At 43.7% G+C, this 26619-nt stretch overlaps 2 protein-coding genes across 2 annotated transcripts; one reads left to right on the top strand and one right to left on the bottom strand.

The window, feature by feature from the left end:
• Window positions 1-1231: 1231 nt before the first annotated feature.
• LOC128575834 (F-box/WD repeat-containing protein 12-like) lies at window positions 1232-26358 on the bottom strand. Its single transcript, XM_053577525.1, has 10 exons — window positions 26225-26358; window positions 24567-24604; window positions 18994-19154; window positions 18378-18496; window positions 11391-11600; window positions 7306-7464; window positions 5610-5820; window positions 4404-4582; window positions 4196-4323; window positions 1232-2680 (listed from the first exon to the last, which is right to left on the bottom strand). Exons 1-10 carry the CDS (start codon window positions 26312-26314, stop codon window positions 2554-2556), a joined length of 1422 nt encoding a protein of 473 aa, XP_053433500.1. The 5' UTR covers window positions 26315-26358; the 3' UTR covers window positions 1232-2553.
• On the top strand, window positions 10148-10832 carry LOC128575854 (activated RNA polymerase II transcriptional coactivator p15-like). The gene has a single exon (XM_053577583.1). It carries the CDS (start codon window positions 10148-10150, stop codon window positions 10529-10531), a length of 384 nt encoding a protein of 127 aa, XP_053433558.1. The 3' UTR covers window positions 10532-10832.
• Window positions 26359-26619: the final 261 nt, after the last annotated feature.

The raw sequence follows: 26619 nt of genomic DNA, 5'->3' as shown, positions 1-26619 counted from the left end.
AGTCAGGCCACAAAGTTTTTCTAAGAACTGGGTTGGGGAAACTGACCACCTTCAAGCATGAGAACTAGTGGAAAGCCCCTCACTCCAGGCTAGCTCCATTTTTATTACACACATCACTGTTTTAATCATCAGTCTATTGGGGGAAGGCTAAACCCTATGTCATGGTTCTTGCTGGGCTTACATTTTCTTTTATTTCTTTTTTTTTTTTTTTATTAAATCATAGCTATGTACGTTAATGCAATTATGGGGTACAATGTGCTGGTTTTATATACAATTTTTAAATATTTTCATCAAGCTGGTTAATATAGCCTTCACGGCATTTTCTTAGTTATTGTGTTAAGACATTTATGTTCCACATTTAGTAAATTTCATATGTACCCTTATAAGATGCACCGTAGGTGTGATCCCACCAATTGGGCTTACATTTTCTAACCAAATGATTTCTTTAACTAACTACATAAATTGGACTGATTTACCTTTTACTATTATTGCTCTAAGTTATTTATGATCTTAACACAAACAGACATTGGTCTGTTCAAGAAATCTATTTCTTCCTGGTTAAGTCTAGGAAAATGGTGTGAGTCCATGTATTGGTCCATTTCCTCCACTTTGTCAAATTTCTGGGTGTAGAGTTTCTTGAAGTAGTCAGAGAATAATCTCTGGTATCTCTGTGGTTATCTGTTGTTATGTTTCCATTTTTGTTTGACTGAGGATATTAGAGATTTTACTTTTCTGTTTCTAGTTAATCTGACCAATGGTTTATCAATTTTATTTACCTTTTTGAAGAACTGTTCTTTTCCATTAATTTTCTGAATGTTTCTTTTGTTTTCAATTTCATTTATTTCTGATTTAATTTTTATTTCCTCTGCTGGATTTGGGATTGGAATGTTCTTCCCTTTCCATTTCCTTAAGATAATTCATTAGGGTATTGATGTGCTGTCTTTTTGTTTTTTGGATGTAGGCATCACATCTACATTTATCTAATGTGATAAATTTCCCTCTTAGAACTACTTTTGCAGTATCGCACAGGTTTGGGTAGCTTGTGGCTTCATTATTGTTACATTCAAGGAATTTAATAATTTCTTTATCTCCTTAAAACAACTGTCATCTGGTATAAGGTTATTTAGTTTCCAGGCCTTTGTGTGGGGATGAAAATTTTTGTTGGAGTTGAGGTCTACCTTTATTATCTTGTGGTCTGAGAAGACAAAGTATAATTTCAATTATTTTAATTTTATTGAAGTTTGATTTGTGAACTAGGATATGATCTATTTTGGAGTATGTTCCATGAGCCGACCACTCAGGCCACGAGTTTTAGAACACTGTGCAAAATTGATGAAAACTGGTCTTGGTTACACAGGATTTAGTTGTTAAGTTAGGTAAAAAGCTGTTGTTAAAGCATAAATATAACAAATAAGACACATTTTGGTATTGCGCAGCCAAAGTAGTAGACTATAGCAAATAGCTTTTTATCCTTGCTTTCTGTTTTTGAGAAATTCTTTCTTCCTATTTTCAAAGAATTTTCCACTGTGTGAATCTTGACTGGGGCACTGTCTATTGGAGCCAGACTCTTCCTCTCTCCCATCTTGGCCTTGGTTGGGTGGGCACATGACCTAGAAACAGCATATCACATGCATATATAGAAAAATTCACATGTGCACACATACCACACATACACACAGCACTGTGAATCTTGCTGCCTCCTTCAGGAGTGCTGGGAAGTGTTTAAGGTAGTGGTTATGGTGCCTGTTAAGTGACAGTGATGGTAGCAGAGCAGCAGCAGTGAAACCACAGGGAAATACTGGTGCTAACATGACAGCACCAGGACTGTCCAAGCCAGACCTGCTAGATCAAGCCTGTGCTGGGCTCCTGCTGCCTAGCTGCCCTTGGTGCCCCTTTCTTTCTCCAGCCTTCACACTGACTCCTTGGGCTAATCCAAATCCTTCCAATAAATTCCTTTCTTGGTTTCAGGTACTTTGTGTCAGCTCCTGTTGCCTGCAATTAGGAACTCTAAATGATATATGCCCACTAACCCACCAGGGATTCCACTGTGATCAACAAAATAAAATATAGCAGCCCTAGAGTTAAGCACACAGTGCCACACAAGTCATCTACATGACAGCTATGTATGAGTATGTGTCTAAAGCACACAACACAGAATAGGCAGATAAAAAATATTTACTTAATTATGTATGTGGACAATGAAAACAATTATGTTATAATCTCAGTACTTAAAGCACTGGATTTCATTCCTTTTTGCCACTTACTCCTCAAATAATCTTGGAATTATTGCTTAGCAGCTCGAAAATGGGGGTAATAATAGATTAATTATCTTCCTACACTTCATTTTCCTTGTCTGAAAAACAGAGACAATACATGTATATGATATGTAGTACCCACTCCATTGGCTTGTCATGAGGATGTAAAATAAAATTGCGCAGCAGTGTCCAGCACATAGTAGGCATCTGAGGATTACAAATTCCTTTCCCAGCATCAATAACATAATCAATCTGGTCTTTGTACATGTGCAAGTTCTTCACCAGAGTGAGACCATCTTCAGTCGGGGCCATCATTCCAGCTGTTCTGCACTCTGAAGCAGTATGACCTTAGGATCCCTGTCCCATTGCTTCTGGCTTCCACACCTACAATGCTCATGCTGTCACTTTCCACATGGGTAAATCCTCTGCAAGGAGAAGGGGGACACTGAGTGTCAATCAGAGGAAAGGACCAACACTTCAGTAGTAAAAGCCTCAGCTTCCTGTACCTTCTCTCACCCACTGCACCCCAGGTGGCCTTATTTCTTTCTACCTCTTGTTTACTCTGGGCTTTGATTTGAGAGCCAAAATTCATTTGTAATAACTAGTAAGTATTATCAGGTAATATCAGTTCTGGGCCCACCTGACAGCAGCTATCAGAATCAGAATGATTCTAACTAGTCTAAAGAAACTTCTTTATGAGAACCTTTATGGTTTCTTTATTTTTATTTTTTTTGGAGACAGTGTCTTATCTGTCACTCTGGGTAGAGTGCCATGGTATCACAGCTCACAGCAACCTCAAACTTCTGTGCTCAAGTGATCCTTCTTGCTTCAGCAGGGACTACAGGCACGTACCACAATGCCCAGCTAGTTTTTCTATTTTTAGAGACAGGGTCTTGCTCTTGCTCAGGCTGGTCTCTAACTCCTGAGCTCAAACAATCCACCTGCTTCGGTCTCCCAGAGTGCTAGGATTACAGGCATAAGCCACCATGCCCAGCCCCTTGATTTTTTTTTTTTAAAAGAAACTTCTAATAGAGAAGAGGTACCTAACCTAACCTGGGGAAGTCTAAGATGTTTCCTCAGTAATTAGAATTAACCTTCAATTCCTGATCAGTCTCACTGCTCACGTGAATGAAAGACATGGAAACACAAGAGCTAATGGGTACAATCATTTTCCTTGAGGTCACAGTCAGAATCCAACCCCACCTTCCTTGCATGTTATCTGGGACTTCAGGCAAAATGTCTGCATGTCTGAGCCTTTCATCTGTAAAATGTAGCTGAAGTCAACTGCACGTGCTGGTTTTGTACATAACAGGAGATATGTCTATAACACATAACTAAAGCTGGCAATATATATATATATATATATTTTTTTTTTTTTTTTGAGATGGAACCTCAAGCTGTCGCCCTGGGTAGAGCATCACAGCTCACAGCAACCTCCAACTCCTGGGCTCAAGTGATTTTCCTGCCTCCGCCTCCCAAGTAGCTGGGACTACAGGCATCTGCCACAACGCCTGGCTATTTTTTTGGTTGCAGCCATCATTGTTGTTTGGCGGGCCCGGGCTGGATTTGAACCCGCCAGCTCAGGTGTATGTGGCTGGTGCCTTAGCCGCTTGAGCCACAGGCGCCGAGCCTATATATATATTTTTTAGTGGTTGGGGATTCATTGAGGGTACAAGAAACCAGGTTACACTGATTGCATTTGTTAGGTAAAGTCCCTCTTACAACTGTGTCTTGCCCCCAAAAGGCAATCTTGTTTTTTGATAGAGGAAAGAAAATATGAATTTTGGATTGTCTCACATCTCAAGTCAATAAATGGAAGATTCAACTTTTAACTCCAGGTCATACTAACATCCTTTCTAACATTTCCTTAAGAAACACTGGTTAGTGGGCCACATATACCCATTTAACAGGCAACATGAAGGAAAAAAAGAATGTATTACCTGGCCCATCTGTGTGATCCCCCAAGCAAGTGATAGCAGCTCTTGAGGATGGGATATTTATTTTCTTTATTCCACACGTAGACTCGCAAAGAGAGGTCAAAGGAAGAGGTGATAACTCGGCTTGAGTCCTTGAAATGAAAAGTCAAATGTGTGGATGTGGACTCCTAATGTGGGGAGCTGTGATGTGGGCAGAAGGCATCATACTCACCACCCACAAGGACGTGATGGGCTTCTCATGGTCCTGGAAGGCTGCCACCTGCAGCCCATGTATGGTGAACTGCACCAGCTTGGAATCTGACACCAGCAGGATCACTTGAGAGCTAAGGCTCTTCATGAGGTGAGGAGGCATCATAGTGTTTGGCAAGGGGAAACTGGCAACCTGTTGTACTTTTTGAATAAAAGCACACAGATTAGCTTCTCTGGAACAGACATGTGCCTCTCATAAGATGATGTGGATCACTGAAAAGAGCTTTGCAGTTAGATCTGCTTTCAATCCTGACCCATGCATTACTCCCCTGAATATCTAGTTTATCTAAAATACTCTAAATACTGATTACAATGCCACACTCAGAGGGTGTTGTAAAGACACGATGCAACATGCTCATGGTAGTGTCTGACACACAGAACCAACTCAGGAGATGGGGCTCTCTTCCTTCTACCCTTTCCTATCTATCCCAACTGGCCACATGAGAACTGTGACATTTATGACATCTGTCCAAAACTGCTGTTGAAGATAACTGTCCTTTGTAGGGTATAGCAATCCTTTCTTTTAACCAGGAAAAAAAATTACCTCTTGTAAAAAATTCATGCATTTTCTCACATCAGACAAGGGGTTAAATTATGCATTCTATTTTACCTTTTTCCATCAGTTGCCAGGAAGCTCAGAGTAAAATTTATATTCAGACAATGATATGAAAATAAACATAACAGTACAAAAGAAAGAATGCTAAGGACCATAGGGAAGGCTTGTCAGAGTGATGCGGGGTTTAGGAAATAGAGAAGGAAATATAGCTGGGAGGGCTGTAGGTCTTACTTTCCTACTGGTCTAGAAGCTCCTTGGGGATGAAATAGTTACGGCTTTTATTCACCACTGGATGCAGTTAATACTGAGAACAGTACTGGAGGGAAGCAGGAAGATAAGCCCAGAGAGCAGAGACCTGAGTGGACAGTATTTAACATCTGAATCTCAGGGTCACACTAGGGGCCCAACATTCAACCACTCACCAGGGGCTCAATCACTCAACCAATAGGTAAAATAACAATCAGCAAAACCTTTCTTAGGCCTTTATATCACATTTCACTGAGAGGAAAGGATAAGTGTCCTTAAGGAAATGTAAGGAACCTACGCTATAATCACCATAATGCAATGGTGGTGACACACAAGATCCATCAGTGCCAGCATGGGGACCCTTACCTAGAATGTCCACTCTATCCCTGGACTTCTTGGCCCCTAACTCATAGGTAGTGACAACCAGCTGCATGCCATTGTCATTTCTGTGCATCACAATCAATCTGGCTGCCTCTTCGGGGGCCCAGCATCCTCTGGAACTCAGCCAGATGGGGAGGGTGGTGGAGACAGGCGGCTTGTCTTCCGACAGGTACAGCAACGAGTGAGTATAGAATACCTGGAGAAATACCCCTGGCATGGTCATATTGCAGGTGAGAAGGGGGCTTCTCAGACCTGGGAGCACTTGGAAACACTGCCGATCCCTGTGCCTGTTGGAAAGCTGGTATTTACCCCCACAGCCATATCCCCTGCCATTCTGTGGGGCCTTACTCTTTTTCATACTACACACAGTCTTGAGGCTTTTCAAGGCTAATCCCAGCCCATATCTGACCCCACTGGAAACATCTGGAATTGTGATGGATGAATCAATAAATGGTGCTTCTGTTTGAGAACAGCTATGTCCACTGTTTCGCTGTTGCCACCAATGTCTTCCAGTGTATTCCTTTCTTACATTTTTAAACCTTCCCTAGAACTCCAGGGCTGCACTTTCAGAGAGTCCTGGCAGCCCCTCCTGTGCCAGGACTCTCTGTTCTGCACCTACTGTTGTGTGACCACTGGCCTGCCTACCAGGTCCCAGAGACTCTCAGTCCCTTCCTACACTGTGACACCTCTTTCTGTTTTCTTTCCCTCCCTCTTTCTTATTTTCAACAAGACCATCAAAGTAAAAAGTGTTCAGCGTTTTACTTTGGTCTAATTTCCTAATTCAGACTCTGGCACTCAAAAGGTGCCTCATCTCCATCAAATGACTGGATATCCCTGTGCTAGGAAGCATCAGGACTCTCAGTGACTCAGGGTATCAAAGCACTGGACTGGGCACCACTCACATGACAGGAGGCACTGCAAAGCCCTGCTGCTCTGACTCTGGGCACCAGAGGCTCGCTCCACATGTCAGTATGTCCTCTATACTTGACTTGATGACCTCCACTCTCACTGAAGCTCTGTCCTCAGGTCACCAAATGGCTCCTGAACATTTCTGGGATGTCCCTGAAGCCTCAAACCTGTTCAAAACAGGCCAGGGTGCTGGATCCTTCCAGCTCACAGGTAATGCAGGAGCAGAGGCAGAGGCTACAAGGGCAAGAGACCTGAAGACAGATGCCAGTGCTGCCACTGACCCAGCAATAGCCAGAACCAGAAGACTGGATCCTTTTTTTTTTTTTTTTTTTGAGACAGAGTCTCAAGCTGTCGTCCTGGGTAGAGTGCCATGGCGTCACAGGTCACAGCAATCTCCAACTCTTGGGTTTAAGCCATTCTCTTGCCTCAGCCTCCCAAGTACCTGGGACTACAGGCACCCGCCACAACCCCTGGCTATTTTGTTGTTGTTGTTATTGTTGTTTGGCAGGCCCGGGCTGGATTTGAACCCACCAGCTCTGGTGTATGTGGCTGGTTTTCTAGCCACTGAGCTACAGGCGCCAAGCCAACAGTAGATGTTTTTGTTGGGAACAGACTCACCCACAAGGAGCAGGATGTGGTTCGTAATAAGCAACTCTCCTGCCCAGCTATGAGCTTGGTGCTATGTGAGGAGCAACTCCCCCACACACCGCCCACACCCCAAGCTGCCTCACATCACGACAGGCCCGAGGGAGAGGGCTCACCAGACACTAACCTTTGGGCTCAGGTCCAAATTCTCGGAAGATGTAAACACCCACTGTTGGTCCGGAGAGCAGGTGAGACTCAGAGAGTTGTTAGGAAACACAGGCACTTTGGAGACTAGGTGCAGCTGAGGCACTGTCAATGTGTAAAGGTTCCCTCCAGCACAGGCCGCCTGGGGCAGAAAACAAACCAACACAAAACCACAGCCTGAGAGGCTCCTGGGTACCAGGCTCAGGAGGAAGTGTCATCGCCTTTTGGAAATAGTTATCTGTTTCCTCCTCTGAAGGATGGACACATTTGCTTAACTGCCTCCCTCACAGTGCATGTGCCAGCTATTTTTAAGTTGTGACCTAGAATAGCTTTTCAAATACACAGGCAAAAGTGAATGCACTCAACCAACATGGAAGTCTTCATAGCAAAAGCCTCTACTCCCTTTTCTGCAAGAGTCTGGTGTGTAACCTTCCGGTGCCCTTTCTATCACTGGCATGGGCACACTGGGTCACATAGGAGGGCTGTTCTGAAACATACCTTTTATGTTTTTCAAACTCCTTTAAATTTTTCCACATTAGATGTTTCTCTTCAATGTTTTACTTCCATTCATACTAATGAAAGTTTAAGTTCTTTACAAATTTGGTTACTACAAACACCAACTGCTGCAACGAACACACTCCTGCACAAGACCCTGAGCAGAGATGCCAGTATTTCTTCACAGGAAATTCCTAAAACTGGAATTATTAGCTCAAAGGGTATGCATATTTAAGTATTTAACAGAAAAAAACCAACCAAGCTTTCAGGAAAGCTTCAAACTATATTCCTATTTACTATGCATAAAAATACCAATTTCTATTTATCCAGCTTATTATGACATTAATCTTTTTTTTTTTTGTAGAGACAGAGTCTCACTTTATGGCCCTCGGTACAGTGCCGTGGCCTCACACAGCTCACAGCAACCTCCAACTCCTGGGCTTAAGCGATTCTCTTGCCTCAGCCTCCCAAGTAGCTGGGACTGCAGGCGCCCGCCACAACGCCCGGCTATTTTTTGGTTGCAGTTTGGCCGGGTCCGGGTTTGAACCTGTCACCCTCGGTATATGGGGCCGGCGCCTTACCAACTGAGCCACAGGCGCCGCCCTATGACATTAATCTTTAAAAATGTTTGCTCCTCAAAAAAAATAAAAAATAAAAAATGTTTGCTCCTCTGGTAGATGCAAAGTCTTATTTTAATATCATTTTCTTGATGACTAGTAAGATTTTATACCTCTACATCCTTTTGGCTGTTCATACTTTATTCTGTGAATTAACTACTTTTCTACTAGATTTCTACTCTTTATGTAGTCTGATATAAATTCTTTGGTAAATAAGATACAGTGTTTTCTCCTAATTTCTCTTGTGTCCTAGTTTTATAATAATGTCCTTTTATGATTTGGATTTTACTATTTTGAGTAAATAAAACGTGTATCTTTTGATTCTTGGTTCTGTCTTCATTTAGCCAAGACGCTGGACATTTTAAAACCAAATATATATTCTTCAGATAATTTTATAACTTTGCTTTCACATTAAATTTCTGAATTGTACTAAATTTTTATACAAAGAGTGGGGTGGGATGCTGTTGTTCATGCCTATAATCTTAGCACTTTGAGAGGCCAAAATAGGAGGATCACTTGAGGTCAGGAGTTCGAGACCAGACTGAGCAACCAAGAGAAATTTGACTGCTACAAAAAATTTAAAAATTGGGCTCAGTGCCCATAGCACAGTGGTTATGGTGCCAGTCATATACATTGAGGGTGGCGGGTTCAAACCTGGCCCAGGCCAGCTAAACAACTGCAACAAAAAAATGGTGGGCATTGTGGCGGATGCCTGTAGTCCCAGCTACTCGGGAGGCTGAGGCAAGAGAATCGCTTAAGCCCAAGAGTTGGAGGTTGCTGTGAGCTGTAACACCTGAGGGCATGGCAACATTGTGAGCCCTGTCTCAAAAAAAAAAAAAAAGTTTGGCCGGGTGCAGTGGCTCACACCTGTAATCCTAGCACTCTGGGAGGCTGAGGCAGGTGGATTATCTGAGCTCACAGGTTCAAGACCAGCCTGAGCCAGAGCAAGACTTTGTCTCTAAAAACAGCGGGGCATTGTGGCAGGAGCCTGTAGTCCCAGCTTCTCAGGAGGGTGAAGCAAGAGAATCGTTTAAGTCCAAGAGTTTGAGGTTGCTATGAACTGTGATGCCATGGCACTCTACCCAGGGCGACAGCTTGAGACTCTGTCTCCAAAAAAAAAAAAAATGAAAGAAAGAAAATGTGGTATAGATACACAATGGAATATTACTCGGCCATAAAAAATGAAGCCTTGTCATTTGTATCAATAGCAACATGGATGAAATAGAGGTAATTCTATTGAGTGAAATAAGCACATAAAAGACAAATGTCACATGTTCGCACTCATATGTGGGAGCTGAAAACATAGATCATGTGAAGACAGAGAGTAGACTGGTGGTTACCAGAGGCCGAGGAGCAGGGGGAGTTAATGAAGAGAGTTTGATTAATGAATACAAATATACAGTTTGACAGAAGAAGTAAGACATAGTATTTGATGGATCAACAAGGTGACTATTGTTTACAATAATCTGTTGCATATTTTAAAATAGGTAGAAGAGAATAACTGAAATGTTTCTGCATAAAGACAAGATAAATATTTAAGGTGATGAATACCTCAATTACACTGATTTCCTCTTTATAAATTCTATGAATGGATTAAATGATCAAGTGTCCCCAAGATACATAGTCAGAGGTATCAATAATAAGTTAAATTTAGAAAGTTATTCTTGGGAGTTGCGAGCGAGCAGGAGGGTGCAAGACTGTAGGAGCAGAGCAATGCCTAAATCAAAGGAACTTGTTTCTTCAAGCTCTTCTGGCAGTGATCCAGACAGTGAAGTTGACAAAAAGTTAAAGAGGACAAAGCAAGTTGCTCCGGAAAAACCTGCGAAGAAGCAAAAGACTGGTGAAACTTCAAGAGCTCTGTCATCTTCCAAACAGAGCAGCAGCAGCAGAGATGATAACATGTTTCAGATTGGGAAAATGAGGTACGTTAGTGTTTGGGACGTTAAAGAGAAAGTTCTTATTGATCTTAGAGACTATTGGATGGATCCAGAAGGTGAAATGAAACCAGGAAGGAAAGGTATTTCTTTAAATCCGGAGCAGTGGAGTCAGCTGAAGGAACAGATTTCTGACATTGATGATGCAGTAAGAAAACCGTAAAATCCGAGCCATACAAAACCTGTACTGTTCTAGATGTTTTAATCTGTCTTTTTACATTGGCTTTGTTTTCTAAATGTGCTCCAAGCTATTGTATGTTTGGATTGCAGAACAATTTGTAAGATGAATACTTTTTTTTAACGTGCATTATTAAAAATGTTCTGAGTGAAAAAAAAAAGTTATTCTTGGATGTCTGATCATTTTTTATTCAGAAATACTAGTTTGTCTATACTTTGGACACCCCTTTCCTCCACAAGAGGATGATATCAGCTCCAGGTGAGAGCCACTTCCTCACCATGTCACCTTAACCACCGCCTTCATTGTGTTTTTCCCTACTGGAATCTCTCCACTAAGAACCATCTCTAAACTCTTGTCTGGGCTACAGAAGGCCTTCACTGTTTGGGCAAATGCTCACATTCTGTCAAACATGCCCCAGTTTCTCCTGCATTAGAACTTGGCAAGGACTTGAGAAACAGGCATGAAATATAAGAATGATGCTGTAAGAAAAAAGTGCAGGCAGAGTAAAGACTATAAGCAGAGATAGGACTCAGGAGAGTGGAAGCACACAAACAAGGAACCCAAGGTAGTCCACAGATCTCACTGTGACAGCAAAGGAGATGCTGTGAAGATAGGGCTATGAAGACAGGCTGCTGCCACAGACTAGAACCAAAGCACGGGACAAAGAGCCTGCACTCCACATGGCAGGTAAGGGGTTGGGGTACCGCATAGGAGAGTGACATGGTTTGCCATGTGAAGGGCCTGGCCTGAGGCTCCATCCACCATGGTGGTCAAAGTACCAGTGTCCATGGACTTTGGGAAACGATCAGGACCTGCAGAGGCTCCTGAGAAGTGGGTCACTCACCAGCAGGAAAGGGCCCTCAGGATGGTCACAGGCCTCCAGTGCAGATGAGAACGTCGGCAGGCAGAAGGAGGCCCACTCCCACCCGTTGTCTGCTTTCCATGCTTTGATTAATCCTTGGTTGTCCACAGTGACAACCAGCTGCAGCTGAGGGTAGGTCACCAAATTCACCAGAGCAGCAGGCTGTAGAGGGCTTGACCAGATCTCTGTACCCTGGGCAACAACAAAAGTAATATAACAATCAGACACAGGGATCCATTGATTTAATAAATACATATTTTCATGCATTCACCCAATACCCATTTGTATGTGCCTACCCAGTACCAAGCTCCATAGTACACACTGCAGCATGCAAGTGAAAGATATGACCCCACCCTACAGCATAGTAAGTAAAACAATAAAGGTAAGACAGGAATGTCCTTGATATGAGGAGAGTGACTTAGCCAGGCAGTCTGGGAAGACCTCCTGAAGGCTGGATAGCACTCATCAGGGGGACGAAGGGCGGGAGTATGGCACACACAACAGCATGTCTGAAGAACTCTCAGCACTTATCCAGACCCAGCTAAAGGAGAATGGAGGCGCAGGGTGGATGGGGGTGGGAGTGAGGTGGTTAGAGGCAACACCACTGTGCCTTGCTCCAGAGCCTGGGCTGTGCACACTCCTGCACACCACTCAGTCTATACAGAACATGGGCATCATCTCACTTGGTTCTGACAGTAGCCTGGTCTCACTAATAAACTCAGATTTGTGGATATGATAAATACAGTTTATGTTGCACAGACTGCAGCTGCCCTATGTGGAACACCTCTCTGTTCACTGGGCCCAGCCCTGGTCAAGGCCTCTCCCCATACACAGTCCACTGATCCAGAGAAAAACAACAGCCCCAAGCTAGGTCCATTCTGTGGTTTCTCCTGAGATGTTGAAATTTAGAATGAAGAGGTAATGAGCTGGGCACTGCTGGGCCTGTACCGCACTGAGACAGGGCACAAGTGGGGAGTCTAAGACAGCTGCTCCTGAGTGCCCAGGCCTGCTGGTCAGCTTTCCTTCCATTTTGGGGTGATTATGACCTTTTATTTTCATGTTTTGTCAGTTTTATCATACCTCTATCATTATTCCCAATCATGGTATCTTACTTACAGTTTTATCATTATCTCTATCGTTATTCCCAATCATGGTGTCTTACTATTCCTCTGTTAGTTTCTTTTTTTCCCCCTCAGTTGACTTTGATTGCTTAAACAGCTAATATGACTATCACTAGTACTGTACAGACCTCCTCAGCAGGGACTGGGCTGATGGTAAATGATTGTCGGAGAAATACAGAATACTGTAAGGTAAGTGATACTGAAATGGGCAAAAAGCAGTAAAATGGAATGCTGAAACATGCTGGCCTATTTCCTGTGCTCCTCAGCCCCCAAGCAGAAGGGATCCTGGACCAGGAAACATGAGGGATATAGAATCTGGGGCAGCTGGTGCTTTCACAGGCACCAGATACTATGATGCTAGGAAGAGATAAGTTCAGATCCTAGAATTCTCCAGGGGTCAGAGAACAAAACAGCTTGGGAAGCCATGGTAGAAATCAGTATAGATAGCTGGTCAAAATATGGAGTTGAAATAACATAGAAAATTAAGCAAAAAAAAAATTTTCTAAGACAGTAACTTCAAGGAAAATAAAAGGTTATGAGAGGAAAGAAGAGAGGAATTGTAGAAAGTTTAGCTAGGGCTCAGCAGTGAAGAGCACTTACACAATTATAATATTATAAACAATAAATGTTGACCTAAACAAAATCAATGTAATTATTTTGGAACAAGAAGGTTAAACTTGTGTGGAAGGAAGAATAGTAGGAAAGAACTAAACCACCTATCAAAGAATTCAGTTGATGCCTAATAATTAAATGCCTAATTATCCCTTTGGGAACACTGTTTCCTCTGGGAAAGCAGTGGTGTGGTATTGATTGGTTTTTAAAGCAATCCTTTTAAAACTCTGACCTTTAACTATGTACCATGATAATGTCAGCTGCACCCCAATTTCCGCCAGCCTTCTATGGAGCGATTGCAATATGTTGTCATACTTTTAGGTATTTTCTTCAAAAAAAAAACAAAAAAAAAAAACAATCGTCAGAAATTTTACAAATAAAATTCATGTATATTCAGGAACATAGATCCAAAAACTTTTAAATAAATTATTGGCAGACTGAACCCTACTGGGTACGTAAAGGGACTGGCAGACTGGTGAGAATAAGAAAGGATTAAGTAGGGACCAGGTGCGGTAGCTCGCACCTGTAATCCTAGCACTCTGGGAGGCTGAGGCAGGTGGATTACCTGTGCTCACAGGTTCAAAACCAGACTGAGCCAGAGCGAGACCTCATTTCTAAAAATAGCTGGGTGTTGTGGTGGGTGCCTATAGTCCCAGCTAATTGAGAGGCTGAAGCAAGAGGATTGCTTGAATCCAAGAGTTTAAGTTTGCCGTGAGCTATGAAGCTATGGCACTCTACCGAGGGCCAAAGTGAGGCTGTATCAAAAATGCCTGTGGCTCAAGGAGTAGGGTTCAAACCTGGCCCCAGCCAAAGAAAAAAACTGCAAAAAATATAATAATAATAAATAAAATAAAAAGGTTTATTTAAAAAAAAAAAAGAAAGAAAGAAAGGACTGTGTACCACAGCCAGAAAGAAGGTGAGAAAACCACAGCCAACAATGGGCAGTTTTTAGGCAACACATTTGAAAATTTAGAAAGAATGATAATTTTCTAACAAAATATAATTGATTCTACTTGACACAAGAAAAGGTAAAAACCTGGATAGAGAAGTTACAAGAGAGACTGAAAAGACTGATAGAGAGCAATCATAACAGAGAAAAAAGGTCTGGATCACAAGTGAATTCAATCCATCTTTTAGAAATCTTCATTCCTACATTCATTTTTTTTTTTTTTTAGTATTTTAAAAGCCACTTTAATTAGAAATTACATCCTACGTACAGGTGCTATTCCAAGCAGTTTCATTCCACTGGCTAGGCAGAACAAACAGCTTTGAAAAGATGAAGTCTGGCCCCAGCTACTTCAGGAGAACTGTGTTTTATTTGCAGTGTTCTGTGTGCCACAGCTGCAGGGTGACTTAGAGTTAGAAGGTAACTGACAATGTGTTTGGGTTGAAGGTCCAGAGACGATCTATAAAGCACCTCTTTTATAATTTTTTTTTTAATTACCTTCATGGTTATTCATCCATGTGAACTTGAGAACATTTTTCCCCCTTGGAACACTTTCTGTAATCTGAAATAAATTGGCTCTTGAGTAACACACTTCTAACCTGTGTGGGTATACTTACATGTGAAGTTTTTTTCAATCAAATGTGACCCACTGTACTCTAGCCTGGGCAACAGAGGGAGACCGTGTCTCAAAACAAACAGACGCACACACAAAAACTCCAAATGAAACAAACAAAAAACATGTTATTCATAAGATGTGAAACCCACATCTACCCAGGGCTGGCTTTTTATAGGTAAGATACCTGGGTTCCACAGTGCCACCCACAGGTCTTAAGTATGTCTGGATTTGGGCATACCTGAGGGCCCAAATTGAACAACCAGGCGCAAGACCCCCTAGAGGTATGCCCAAATCCAGACATACTCAAGACCTGTGGGTGGTGCTGTGGCACCCAGGTGTCCTAAGTATAAAGAGCCAGCCCTGGGTAGATGTGGGTTTCACAACCTGTGAATAACATGTTTTTTGTTAGTTTCATTTGGGGTTTGTGTGTGTGTGTGTGTGTTTGAGACAGAATCTCACTACGTCACCCTTGGTAGAGTGCTGTGACGTCACAGCTCACAGCAACCTCAAACTCTTGGGCTTAAGAGATTCTCTTGCCTCAGCCCCCCAAGTAGCTGGGACTACAGGTGCCTGCCATAATGACCAGCTATTTTTTGGTTGTAGTTGTCATTGTTGTTTTGCAGGCCCGGGCTGGGTTTGAATCCGCTAACTCCAGTTTATGTGGCTGGCGCCCTAGCTACTGAGCTATAGGCGCCAAGCCCGCGCACGTGCGTGCGTGCGTGTGTGTGTGTGTGTGTGTGTGTGTGTGTGTGTGTGTGTGTTGAGACAGGGTCTCACTCTGTTGCCCAGGCTAGAGTATAGTGGATCCACCTTTGGTTGAAAAAAACTTCACATATAAGTGTACCTGCACAGGTTAAAGTGTGTCACTCAAGAGCTGACTGTATTTCAGATTACAGACAGCGTTCCAAGGAGGGAAAATGTTCTCAAGTTCACATAGATGAATAATCATGAAGGAAATTTAACAAAACAATTATAAAGATCTGCCCTACAAGATATCCAGAGTTTTTGGTTTTGTTTTTGTTTTTTGCAGTTTTGGCCCGTGCTGGGCTTGAACCGTCACCCCCGGTACATGGGGCCAGCACCCTATTCCTTGAGACACAGGCTCAGGTTTAAACCATCACAGCAACTACAGGGCCAAATTTAAAAAGTAATAAAATGGCCAGGCACAGTGGCTTACACCTATAATCTAGCACTCTGGGGGACCAAAGCAGGTGGACTGCTTGAACTCAGAAGTTTGAGACCACCCTGAGCAAGAGCAAGACCTTGTTTCTTCTGAAAATAGAAAAACTAGCCAGATGTCAGGGCAGGTGCCTGTAGTCCTAGCCACTTGGGAGGCTGAGGCAAGAGGATTGCTTGAGCCTGGGAGCTATGACAATGCCATGGCACTCCACCCAGGGAGACACAGTGAGACTCTGTCTCAAAAAAAAAAAAGAAAAAGGGAAAGAAAAGAAGTTTGAAGATTTCATCACAAAGGATTAATACCCACTCTTCCCACTCTTCATAGGGTGGGAAGCCAGGCAGAATGGAGAGAAGGGCCCTTGGCACTCTGAAACTGTCCCACATTGGAAACAATGAAGGATGTTAAAAGTTTGGCAAACTGTGGCCTGCAGCCATACCCAGGCTATCAGCTATTTTTATATTGTTTGTATTTTGTATTTTGGTTTAAAAAAAATCAAAAGAAAAATATTTCATTACAGTTGAAAATGACATGAAATTCAGTTCACATTTCAGTGTCCATAAATAGTTTTCTTGGTTAGTATGTTCTGTCTATGGTTGCATTTGTGCGCCACTTATTCTACACAATAGCAGAGGTAGAGCTGAGTTGTTGCAGAGACTATCTGGTCTACAAAGCCTAAATTTTCTTTTTTTTTTTTTTTTCTGAGACTGTCCCCTTGTTTGGGTGCTGTGATGTCATAGCTTACAGCAACCTCAAACTCCTGGGCTCACATGATTCTCCTGCCTCAGCCTCCCAAGTAGCTGGGACTACAGAAGCCTGCCACAATGCCTGGCTAGTTTTTCTATTTTTAGTAGAGACAGGGTCTCCCTCTTGTTCAGGCTGGTCTTGAACTCCTGAGCTCAAGTAATCCACTGGTCTCAGTCTCCCAGAGTGCTAGGATTACAGACATGAGCCACTGCACCCAGCAAGCCTAAAATACTCATTGTCTAGCCAATTTTCAATGGTGTCCTGCGGCATAATAGTGTGTCTTGAGAGGACCTCAGGTGTTCCATGCCTAAGATCATTAAATTATTAATTTAATAAATTAAATCATTAATTAAATTATTTTCTAAAAATGTTCAAAGCATAGTAAGCATACTTTTTTGTTGATTAACATAATTTAAGTGTTCTGGGGAAGTTTAACTATAGGTTCAAGTGTGCCATGAGATAAAAAAGGTTGAAAAACACTGGTCTAGCCCTTTATAGAAAAAGCTTGTTGACACTTTCTATTCAATACCTTTTTTTTTTTTTTTTTTTTGACGACTATGAAGAGCCCCAGCCCTCAAGCCTCCTACCCACCCAGGGGCCCTAAATCTAAGATTACTCATGGCCACATGGTCACAACCTGCAGGCAGCTCTCTCTCTCAGGAGAGATGATCCCATAGTGGGTTAGAGTGGAACTAGGACCTAAGCTCAGTCACTTCTCCTGGCACCCTGGTAAGTGGTCCCTCCTCTCTACTTGCTGTCACTCTCTTGTGTACTAAGAGAACTTGAAACAAACCTGTCACTTGTTGGAAGCAGCATACACTTGTAGCAAAACTGATGAACAGTGAGAGATGAGCCAAGAGTCAATCTCAGCTACCAAGAGATTACTTACAGAATAAAGTAAGGCACTGAGGGTGCCTCTGCTTGTCTAATGCATCTAAAACATGAAGTAATCTACAGTTTTCCAGGAAAATATCCTTCACAGGAGGTTGGGCTCCATCTCAGAGTGGTGCAAAGGAAAACCCCTGAATTTGCAGGGAGATCATATGGTTCAAGATTCAGAGTCACTTTCCCTCGCTCATCCCAGTTTATACTTCTAAAATTAGGATGACAATAATGAGTACTTTCTTGCCTACTTGACAGAAAATGGATATTAAACCTTTTAAACAATAAGCACCAAAAAAGTACCAACAAAGTTTAAAATATTAATCAAGCTATTCAGATTTGAACACTTAGTTTGCACATGACTAAAGCCTATAATTATCTAGGCAAAACCACCCAGGGGCCGGCATCAGTGCTAATGAAGATCACATGACTGAGTGGTTTCAGATCAAAGTCCAATGATGCTTGCAAGGAAGAAACAAGGAATGGCATGGCAGCTGCCATCCTACGTGTATGCCAACACAGCCCTCGCTACACACAGCTGGTTAAGTCCGTTTCCCAAAGGCAGCACTTGGGGAGGAAGGTAGGAAGCCAAGAATGTGTCATTGAGATCAGTATGACTAGAGTTTCCAATGTGGGTCTGGCCCATGCCTGTTACCAGTACGATGACGTGGTATGCTGATTGAGCACTCCAGGCTTTCAAGCTCAGATTTTTCATCTGCAAAATGGGGCTCCCACTCCTCACCTTAGTAGTTTTCCACAATGAGTAAATGAAAACATAATGACAAAGGGATTCGCTAAGACAACAGACACAGTAAGGATTCAATCAATTTCATCCCTGCCTTCACATTCTGGGACCCGCTCACCTTACCTCATTTAAATCCCAGGCACGCACTGTACAGTCTGAGGACACAGTGCAAACTACTGACTTCTTCCGTCTATCAAACCGGCACTCATTGGTAGAGACATAAGCCAGCTCATCTATCTGTCCTATAAAAAAAATAGACATAGGTTGGCCACAATTTGAATACTTAAGTTGGTAAAGGGTAGGTTGGAAAACTATTCCTCTTTCTGTCTCAACAGCACAGTGGGACTCATTCGGTGGACAAGGTAGATGGAACAAGCAACAAGGATTTAGACTTACAACCAGGTTTTGCTCCCAGGAATGCCTATCTACCACCAGCTACATAGCCTCGAACTACTCCCTACTCTCTTCGTTTCCCCCCCTTTCCACTCTGAAATAGATACAATGATCCTCTCTCACAGGGTTATTACAAGGATCAAATTATAGAACAAAAATGACATAAATGTATGGTGCCCCATAATCGCATTGATGTACACAGCTGTGATTTAATATTAATAAAAAAAATATGACATAAATTGTGTACTCATCTAGTGCCACTTTCCAAGTCACTGGCTGAAATACCAAATCCCGTGAGACTCAATCAGGAAGAGAATGAGCAACAACTACACTCCCCACCTCACACCTGTGTGCCCAGCAATGGCTTTACAGATGAAGTCCGCTGGCCGCCCAAATGCCATTCGGAACTCCAGCTCGGATCGGCAGAAATAGTACTGTTTCCATGTTTGTGTGCCTAGGACCATCTGGGAGGCTTTGCAGGATGACCAGCGTCTCAGACACAGCTGCCTGAAAAACAAACCCACAGTGTCTGTCACAATATCAATAGAAATTTATACTTAATTCCCGTATGTAGTTGCCTTTTAAATCTGATAGGAGAATAAAGAGTTACTAATATTGAAATCGTTTATACTACCTTTTGCATATGTCTTAGTTACCTTTACTGGTACTATTTCTTCATGTGGATTCAAGTTACTGCCTAGTTTCATTTCCTTTTAGTATTTCTTGTAGACTCTCCTTAGTATTTCTCAGAAAGCAAATCTACTAACAAACTCTTTGAGCCTTTATTATCTAAGAATATCTTACTTTGTTCACTTTGGAAGGGAAGTTTTGCTAGATGTGGAATTCTGGGTATTAGTCTTATTCTTTGAGCACTATGAATATGTCATCCCGAAGACTTTCTGAGCTCTATGGTTTTTGGTGAGAAATTAGTTGTTAATCTCATCAGGTTAGCTTTATACAAGAGTTGCTTCTCTTTTTTTTTTTTTTTTTTTTGTAGAGACAGAGTCTCACTGTACCGCCCTTGGGTAGAGTGCCGTGGCGTCACACGGCTCACAGCAACCTCCAACTCCTGGGCTGAAGCGATTCTCTTGCCTCAGCCTCCGGAGTACCTGGGACTACAGGCGCCCGCCACAACGCCCGGCTATTTTTTGGTTGCAGTTTGGCCGGGGCTGGGTTTGAACCCGCCACCCTCATATGGGGGGTGGCGCCCTACTCAGCGCCCTACTCACTGAGCCACAGGCACCGCCCAAGAGTTGCTTCTCTTTTGCTCTTTTTTAAAAACCTGTCTTAGGCTTTTGACAGTTTTTTTTTTTTTTTGAGACAGTCTCACTATGTCGCCCTTGGTAGAGTGCCAGGGCGTCACAGCTCACAGCAACCTCAAACTCTTGGGCTTAAGCGATTCTCTTGCCTCAGCCTCACAAGTAGCTGGGACTACAGGTGCCCACCACAACGCCTGGCTATTTTTTGTTGTAGATGTCATTGTTGTTTAACTGACCCAGGATGGGTTCAAACCCGCCACCCTCAGTGTGTGTGGCTGGCAACGTAACCACTGTGCTACAGGTGCCGAGCCAGCTTTTGGCAGTTTTATTATAATGTATCTTAGTGCAAAAGTCTTACCTTTCATGTCCACTTTGTCTTCCTTGAAGCCCATTGAGCTCTTAGATGTATAAATGAATGGTTTTCATCAAATTTGGGAAGTTTTCAGCCATTACTTCCTCAAACACAGATTGTCCTCAACTTACAATGAGATTACATCCCAATAAAATCATCATTAATGATGTAGGGTAAATAGAAATATACTTAAAACACCTAACCTACCAATATCACAGCTTAACCCAGCCTAACTTAAATGTGCTTAGAATACTTACAGTAGCCTACAATTGTGCAAAATCATCTAATGCAAAGCCTATTTTACAATAGTGTTGAATATCTTATGTAATTTATGGAATGCTGGTCTGAAGTATGGTTTCTACTGAACACGTATCATTTCTGCATTGTTGTAAAGTCAAAAAATTGAAAGTTACCATTGTAAATTGAGTACCTCTGTATTTTCTTGTCTCAGTCTCCCAAGTAGCTGGAACTACAGGTGCCCGCCAGCGCCTGGCTATTTTTAGAGATGGGGATCTCACTCTGACTCAGGCTGGTCTCAAACTCGTAAGCTCAGGCAATCCACCCGCCTTGGCTTCCTAGAGTGCTAGGGTTATAGGCACCCGGCCTTATTTATTTCTCATAAAATAATTTCTTTGAAAAACACATTTGAGAAGACATAATCCTATTGACCTACCAGTGGAAATATCAATTTCCAGAATTGAACATTATGCCTAGACTATATTCCCCAAATGGCAAATATTGAATTCCAATAAAATTTCTCATACTTCAAAACTAACTAAAGAGATTAATATTGTTTTTTGATTGATACTAGTAATAAAAAATTTGAGAAGTAACAAATAGAACAGTGCTTTATGATGCTGAAAAGCAAATATAACACTGACATTTCAAAATTCTCAAATATCCGTGTTATAGTTAACCGCAAGGTAAAAGCAAAGACTCTCTCCATGTTTAAAAGAATAGGGGTAAACAAAAGTTTTTCATGCCTGTAGTCCCAGCTACTTGGGAGGCTGAGGCAAGAGAATCGCTTAAGCCCAGGAGTTGGAGGTTGCTGTGAGCTGTGTGAGGCCGCGGCACTCTACCGAGGGCCAGAAAGTGAGACTGTCTCTCAAAAAAAAAAAACAAAAACAAAAACAAATGTTTTTCATCATGAGTGACTAAAATTAAATGTAGCTCCTAGTTGACAGTCAAGCTGTACTGTATTTAGCAAGAGGTTGGGATCTGATAGTTCCTTTTTTATTTATTTTTTTCTCCAGATCCTTACAATTCTATCTTGGTATAAAAGATGTCAGGTTCCAGGGGTGGCACCTGTGGCTCAGCAGGTAGGGCGCCAGCCCCATATGCAGAGGGTGGCGGGTTCAAACCTGGCCCCAGCCAAACTGCAACAAAAAATAGCCAGGCATTGTGGTGGGCACCTATAGTTCCAGCTACTCGGGAGGCTGAGGCAAGAGAATCGCCTAAGCCCAGGAGTTGGAGGTTGCTGTGACCTGTGTGACGCCACGGCACTCTACCGAGGGCAATAAAATAAGACTTTCTCTACAAAAAAAAAAAAAAAGTCACGTTCCAAAGGAAGAATGAATAAGAAAGAAAAACTTAATAATTTAGTAATTGTTTTATTATTGTATTTTATTTTTGAGACAGAGTCTCAACTTTTGTTGCCTTTGGTAGAGTATTCTGGCATCACAGCTCACAGCAACCTCAAACTCTTGGGCTTAAGTGATTCTCTTGCCTCAGCCTCCCAAATAAGTGGGAATACAGGTGTCTGCCACAACGCCCTTTTTTTTTGTTGTAGTTGTCATTGTTTGGCAGGCCTAGGCCGAGTTTGAACCTGCCAGCCCTGATGTATGTGGCCAGCACCCTAGCTGCCTAGGCTACAGGCGCTGAGCCAATAATTTAGCAATTAAAATATTTAGTTTCAATTTTAATTTCTTTCCATTAACTCCTTATGAGTCTTTTTTTTTTTTTTTTGTAGAGACAGTCTCATTTTATCACCCTTGGTAGAGTGCTGTAGCATCACACAACTCACAGCAACCTCCAACTCCTGGGCTTAGGTGATTGTCTTGCCTCAGCCTCCCGAGTAGCTGGGACTACAGGCACCGGCCACAAAGCCCAGCTATTTTTTGTTGTTGTTGTTGCTGTTTGGCGGGGGCCGGGTTTGAACCCGCCACCCTCGGTATATGGGGCCGGCACCCTACTCACTAAGCCACAGGTGCCGCCTCCTTATGAGTTTTAACATCATATTTACATGGCTATCTTGTTATGGTAAAGCTGAATTAAAAGCAGTTTGAGGGCGGCGCCTGTGGCTCAAAGGGGTAGGGCGCTGGCCCCATTTGCCAGAGGTGGCAGGTTCAAACCCAGCCCCAGCCAAAAATCGCAAAAAAAAAGTAGTTTGATCATAACTTCTGTGGATTTGTCTTCTATTAACCAGCTGCCTTCATTAGCTATACCTTTCTGCCCCTGAGTGTGGTAAGCTTACCTTATAACAATCTTCCATTTGATTAATAAAATCTCTTTCATTTCTGCCAAAAAGTCCCTGAAAATCATTAGCACCAGGAGCGATTTTGCTGGGTATTACTTTGCCCTTTTAGGCCTTCCTGAGGAAGGGAAAGGTCATCATGTGTCTCTGCCACCTCACAAGCACCACACAGCTCCTCAGGGCCATCCCCTTCCTTCTCCTTCCCTCAATTAGCTTCCACAACCTAGCTCAAATCTTTGTGCACATGCGTGTCAGTGTGTATTATCTGTGGAAGTGGCTGACAAAGCCCCAGAGAAAACAATCTGTGTGTCTCCTCACACAAGATGTGCTGGCTGTAGGCTGGCCTCCTGGAAAGCAGGGTGGGCTTGTTGACCAGGCCTGTATCTGCCTGATATCCCCACCCCTTTCTGCTCACTCTTCCCTTTTATCCTCCTCCTCTGACTCCCAGCCGTCACCCCTACCAGCAGCCCCTCAGTCTCCTCTTCCTCCAACCTTCTCTTCTGTCATACCTTGAGAGAAATCCAAATCCTTTTACCTCAGGGAAAGAACCAGGGATTTCTAGGGTGGGGATGAAAGGGATGAATAGGGCAGCGCCTGTGGCTCAGTGAGTAGGGCGCCGGCCCCATAAGCCGAGGGTGGCGGGTTCAAACCCAGCCCCGGCCAAACTGCAACAAAAAAATAGCCAGGCATTGTGGCGGGCGCCTGTAGTCCCAGCTGCTCGGGAGGCTGAGGCAGGAGAATCGTGTAAGCCCAGGAGTTAGAGGTTGCTGTGAGCCGTGTGATGCCACGGCACTCTACCCGAGGGCAGTACAGTGAGACTCTGTCTCTACAAAAAAAAAAAGAAAGGGATGAATGAAGGGGCAGTGGGAGACAGACACATAGAGGACTCTTACAAATCACCTGTGAGACTCGGCATGGTAGCTCATGCCTATAATCCCAGCACTTTGGGAGGTTGAGGGACGAGGCTCACTAGAGGCCAAGAGTTTGAGAACAGCCTGGGCAACATAGTAAGACCCTTTCTCCACAATTTTTTTTAAATTTTTAATTAGCTGGGTATCCTGTGGTCCTACCTAGCTACTAAGGAAGCTGACGCAGGAGTCTGATGTTCCAGCCTCGGCAACAGAGCAAGATTTTACCTCTTAAAAAAAAAAAAAATCTTCTGGCTAGGCGCCCGTAGCTCAGCAGCTAGTGTGTCAGCCACACACACCAGGGCTGGTGGGTTAGAACTCGGCCTGGGCCTGCCAAATAACAAAGATAAATACAATAAAAAAAAAAAAAAATAGCTGGGACTTGTGGTGGGTACCTATAGTCTACCTAGAGCAACATAGTAAGACTCTGTCTCAAAAAAAAAAAAAAAAAAAAATCTTCCATGGGCCAGGTGCGGTGGCTCATACCTATAATCCTAGCACTCTGGGAGGCCGAGGCTCACAAGTGCGGGACCTGGTTTCTAAAAATAGCAAAGCATTGTGGCGGGCCTATAGTCCCAGCTATTCGGGAGGCTGAGGCAAAAGAATCGCTTAAGCCCAAGAGTTTGAGGTTGCTGTAAGCTGTGATGCCACAGCACTCTACTGAGGGCGACAACATGAGACTCTGTCTCAAAAAAATAAATAATCTTCCATGCACAACTAGTGCTGGAGGGGGAAAAAAAAATCTCTAAATCTCAATATTCAGAAGAGTCTTACATCCCTAACCAGGGAGATAGTTCCTGCTGGTAGGGGCTGTGGATAATCCTTTCTTATGTACTTAGTGGAGCCAGGAATGCAGACTTGCAGAAGTACTCAAAAGAATTATCTAGTCTCCTCTCTGGGACCACTTTTGGTTCTTCTTTTACTCACCTCCATAGTTCCTTGGTCCTTGAAACCTCATTCCAGACCTGGAACAAGGAGGAGAAAAGAGTATCTGGTCAGTCAACAGGCAGTTAGCAACTAGCCTGCAAACCCTTGTGAAGGGGACAAAGAGCTAAATTAGACCCAGTCCCTGTACACACATACACACACACACACACACACACAAAACATAGGAAATCCAAAACAATTAACAACAATCAAATAATGAGGAAGAGAGAAGAACCAAATCAATGGAGTTGAATGGTGAAAGGCCAGGGGGCACAGAGAATTGATCACTGATCAAGTCCCCAAAGAGAGTCGCTGCCCTCTAAGAGGATTGCTGAAGCACTGAAGGGAGAGGCAGAAGAGTCAGGCAAAGGTTCCTAAGTAGAAAAAGATGGGTAAATTGGCTTAATTAGAACCTAGGGTTCTGGTTGGAGAGAAAATGAGAAAGGGAGTTGGCTATTCATACTAGCAAAAATAGTGAGAAGCTTCTTGAGGATTTTGAACACAGGAGTGGTAGGGTCAAACTGTGCTTTAGGAAAATTGCTGTAGCTGCTGAGAAAGCAGGCTTGAAAATGAGAGCAAGTAAGTAGGCCTTGTAGGAAGGCTGCTGTAGTGCAGTAAACTGAGGCACTGGCCTAAAGGATGACCCCAAAAGAATGGGAACAGCAGGGAGGGGAATTACTATGTGAATGATGTTCCCACAACTGCTCTCTGCAGGAAGTATATGCAATAGCCTCAGGATGGTTTTGTGGAATGGGGATCAGAGTGCCACAGTTCTCCCTCCCTCAGGCCCAGGTCTGCCTCCTGGAACTGCCTGGCCTCTCCAGCTAAACCGCCCTGGATTCTGGAGCCTACAAACTTTTAGAGGTAACTCTCTAGAGCCTTCAGTAGTTCAGCCCATCTGAAGGTCCCATCCCAGAAATGTGCAGTGCAATGAATCCATTTCAACGTGTCTCACCCATCTGCTAGCTCAAAGTTTCTCAACCTTTAAGAAGTCTTTTTGGCTAGTAGGAATGTAGTTTGTATTTTGCAAAATCAAATCAAGATCTGTGAATTTTCCTTTTCTGTAGTTTCTAGTTCAACACCAAATGGAATTTTATTTCCCAAAGAATTATAATATGTAATATACACTACGAATTAAATGCTATCTATCTTTGAAGATCCTTCTGTCGATCCTGGCCTTCACAATGACACCACAAGGAGAGATTATTGATCTCATTTTACCTATAGGAAAATTAGGACCGAAAAGTGGTGGTGCTACCAAAGGATATGAGGCACCTCCCTGCCAAACTCTGCCTCTAAATTACCCCTAGCGTACTGCTAGCAACACAGCCAGGGGTCTAACTCCAGCCCCGCGCATGACTCAGTGAGCGAACTTAGTCAAATCACTGTGTGTTACTCAGCTTCTTTATAATAAAAATGGGATGAAAAAATGACAAACTCAGGAATCTTCAGTGGACGCGGTGGATCTCCTGAGCCTCCGCCGACACCGTCCTTGGGGTGGCGTGCGCCCTCGGCAAAATCACTCACGGATTCCGAGCAGCCTGACGCCCTTCCCTCACCAACGGGGAAACTCTGGCCCCAGGCGAGAAGGACCGGGCCTGGACACACCGGCGACAAGAACACAGGCCCTGCCTCCCGCCCTGCACGGAGCGCGTTACCTTGTTCACCTGCGCAGCGGAAAGCAGGTCTCGGGCCTCCAGAAACGAGAAAACGTGCAGCAGTTCGTGAGGACCTAGCTGTGAGGCCATTTCGCCGCCACACCCCGCCGCCTCCGCCGCGCTTCCGCCCTGCATAGCCAGCCCCGCCCCGCCGCGCCCCGCCCGGCGAGCTCCCGCCCAGCCCCGCCCCTCCCGCCGAACTCCCGCCTAGCCCCGCCCTCTGAGCTCCGGCCCAGCCCGGTCCCGCCCGCTGAGCTCCCGCCCAGCCCCGCCCCGCCCCGCCCGCCGAGCTCCCGCCCAGCCCCGCCCCGCCCCGCCCGCTGAGCTCCCGCCCAGCCCCGCCCCGCCCTGCCAGACCCGCCCAGCTCGCCGCGCTCCCTCCTTGTTAGGCTAAC

This window comes from Nycticebus coucang, chromosome 2 (assembly GCF_027406575.1).
Source record: "Nycticebus coucang isolate mNycCou1 chromosome 2, mNycCou1.pri, whole genome shotgun sequence".
Taxonomy (NCBI): domain Eukaryota; kingdom Metazoa; phylum Chordata; class Mammalia; order Primates; family Lorisidae; genus Nycticebus; species Nycticebus coucang.
Note: the sequence above shows the minus strand (reverse complement) of the source record. Positions and strands in the feature narration are given on the sequence as shown.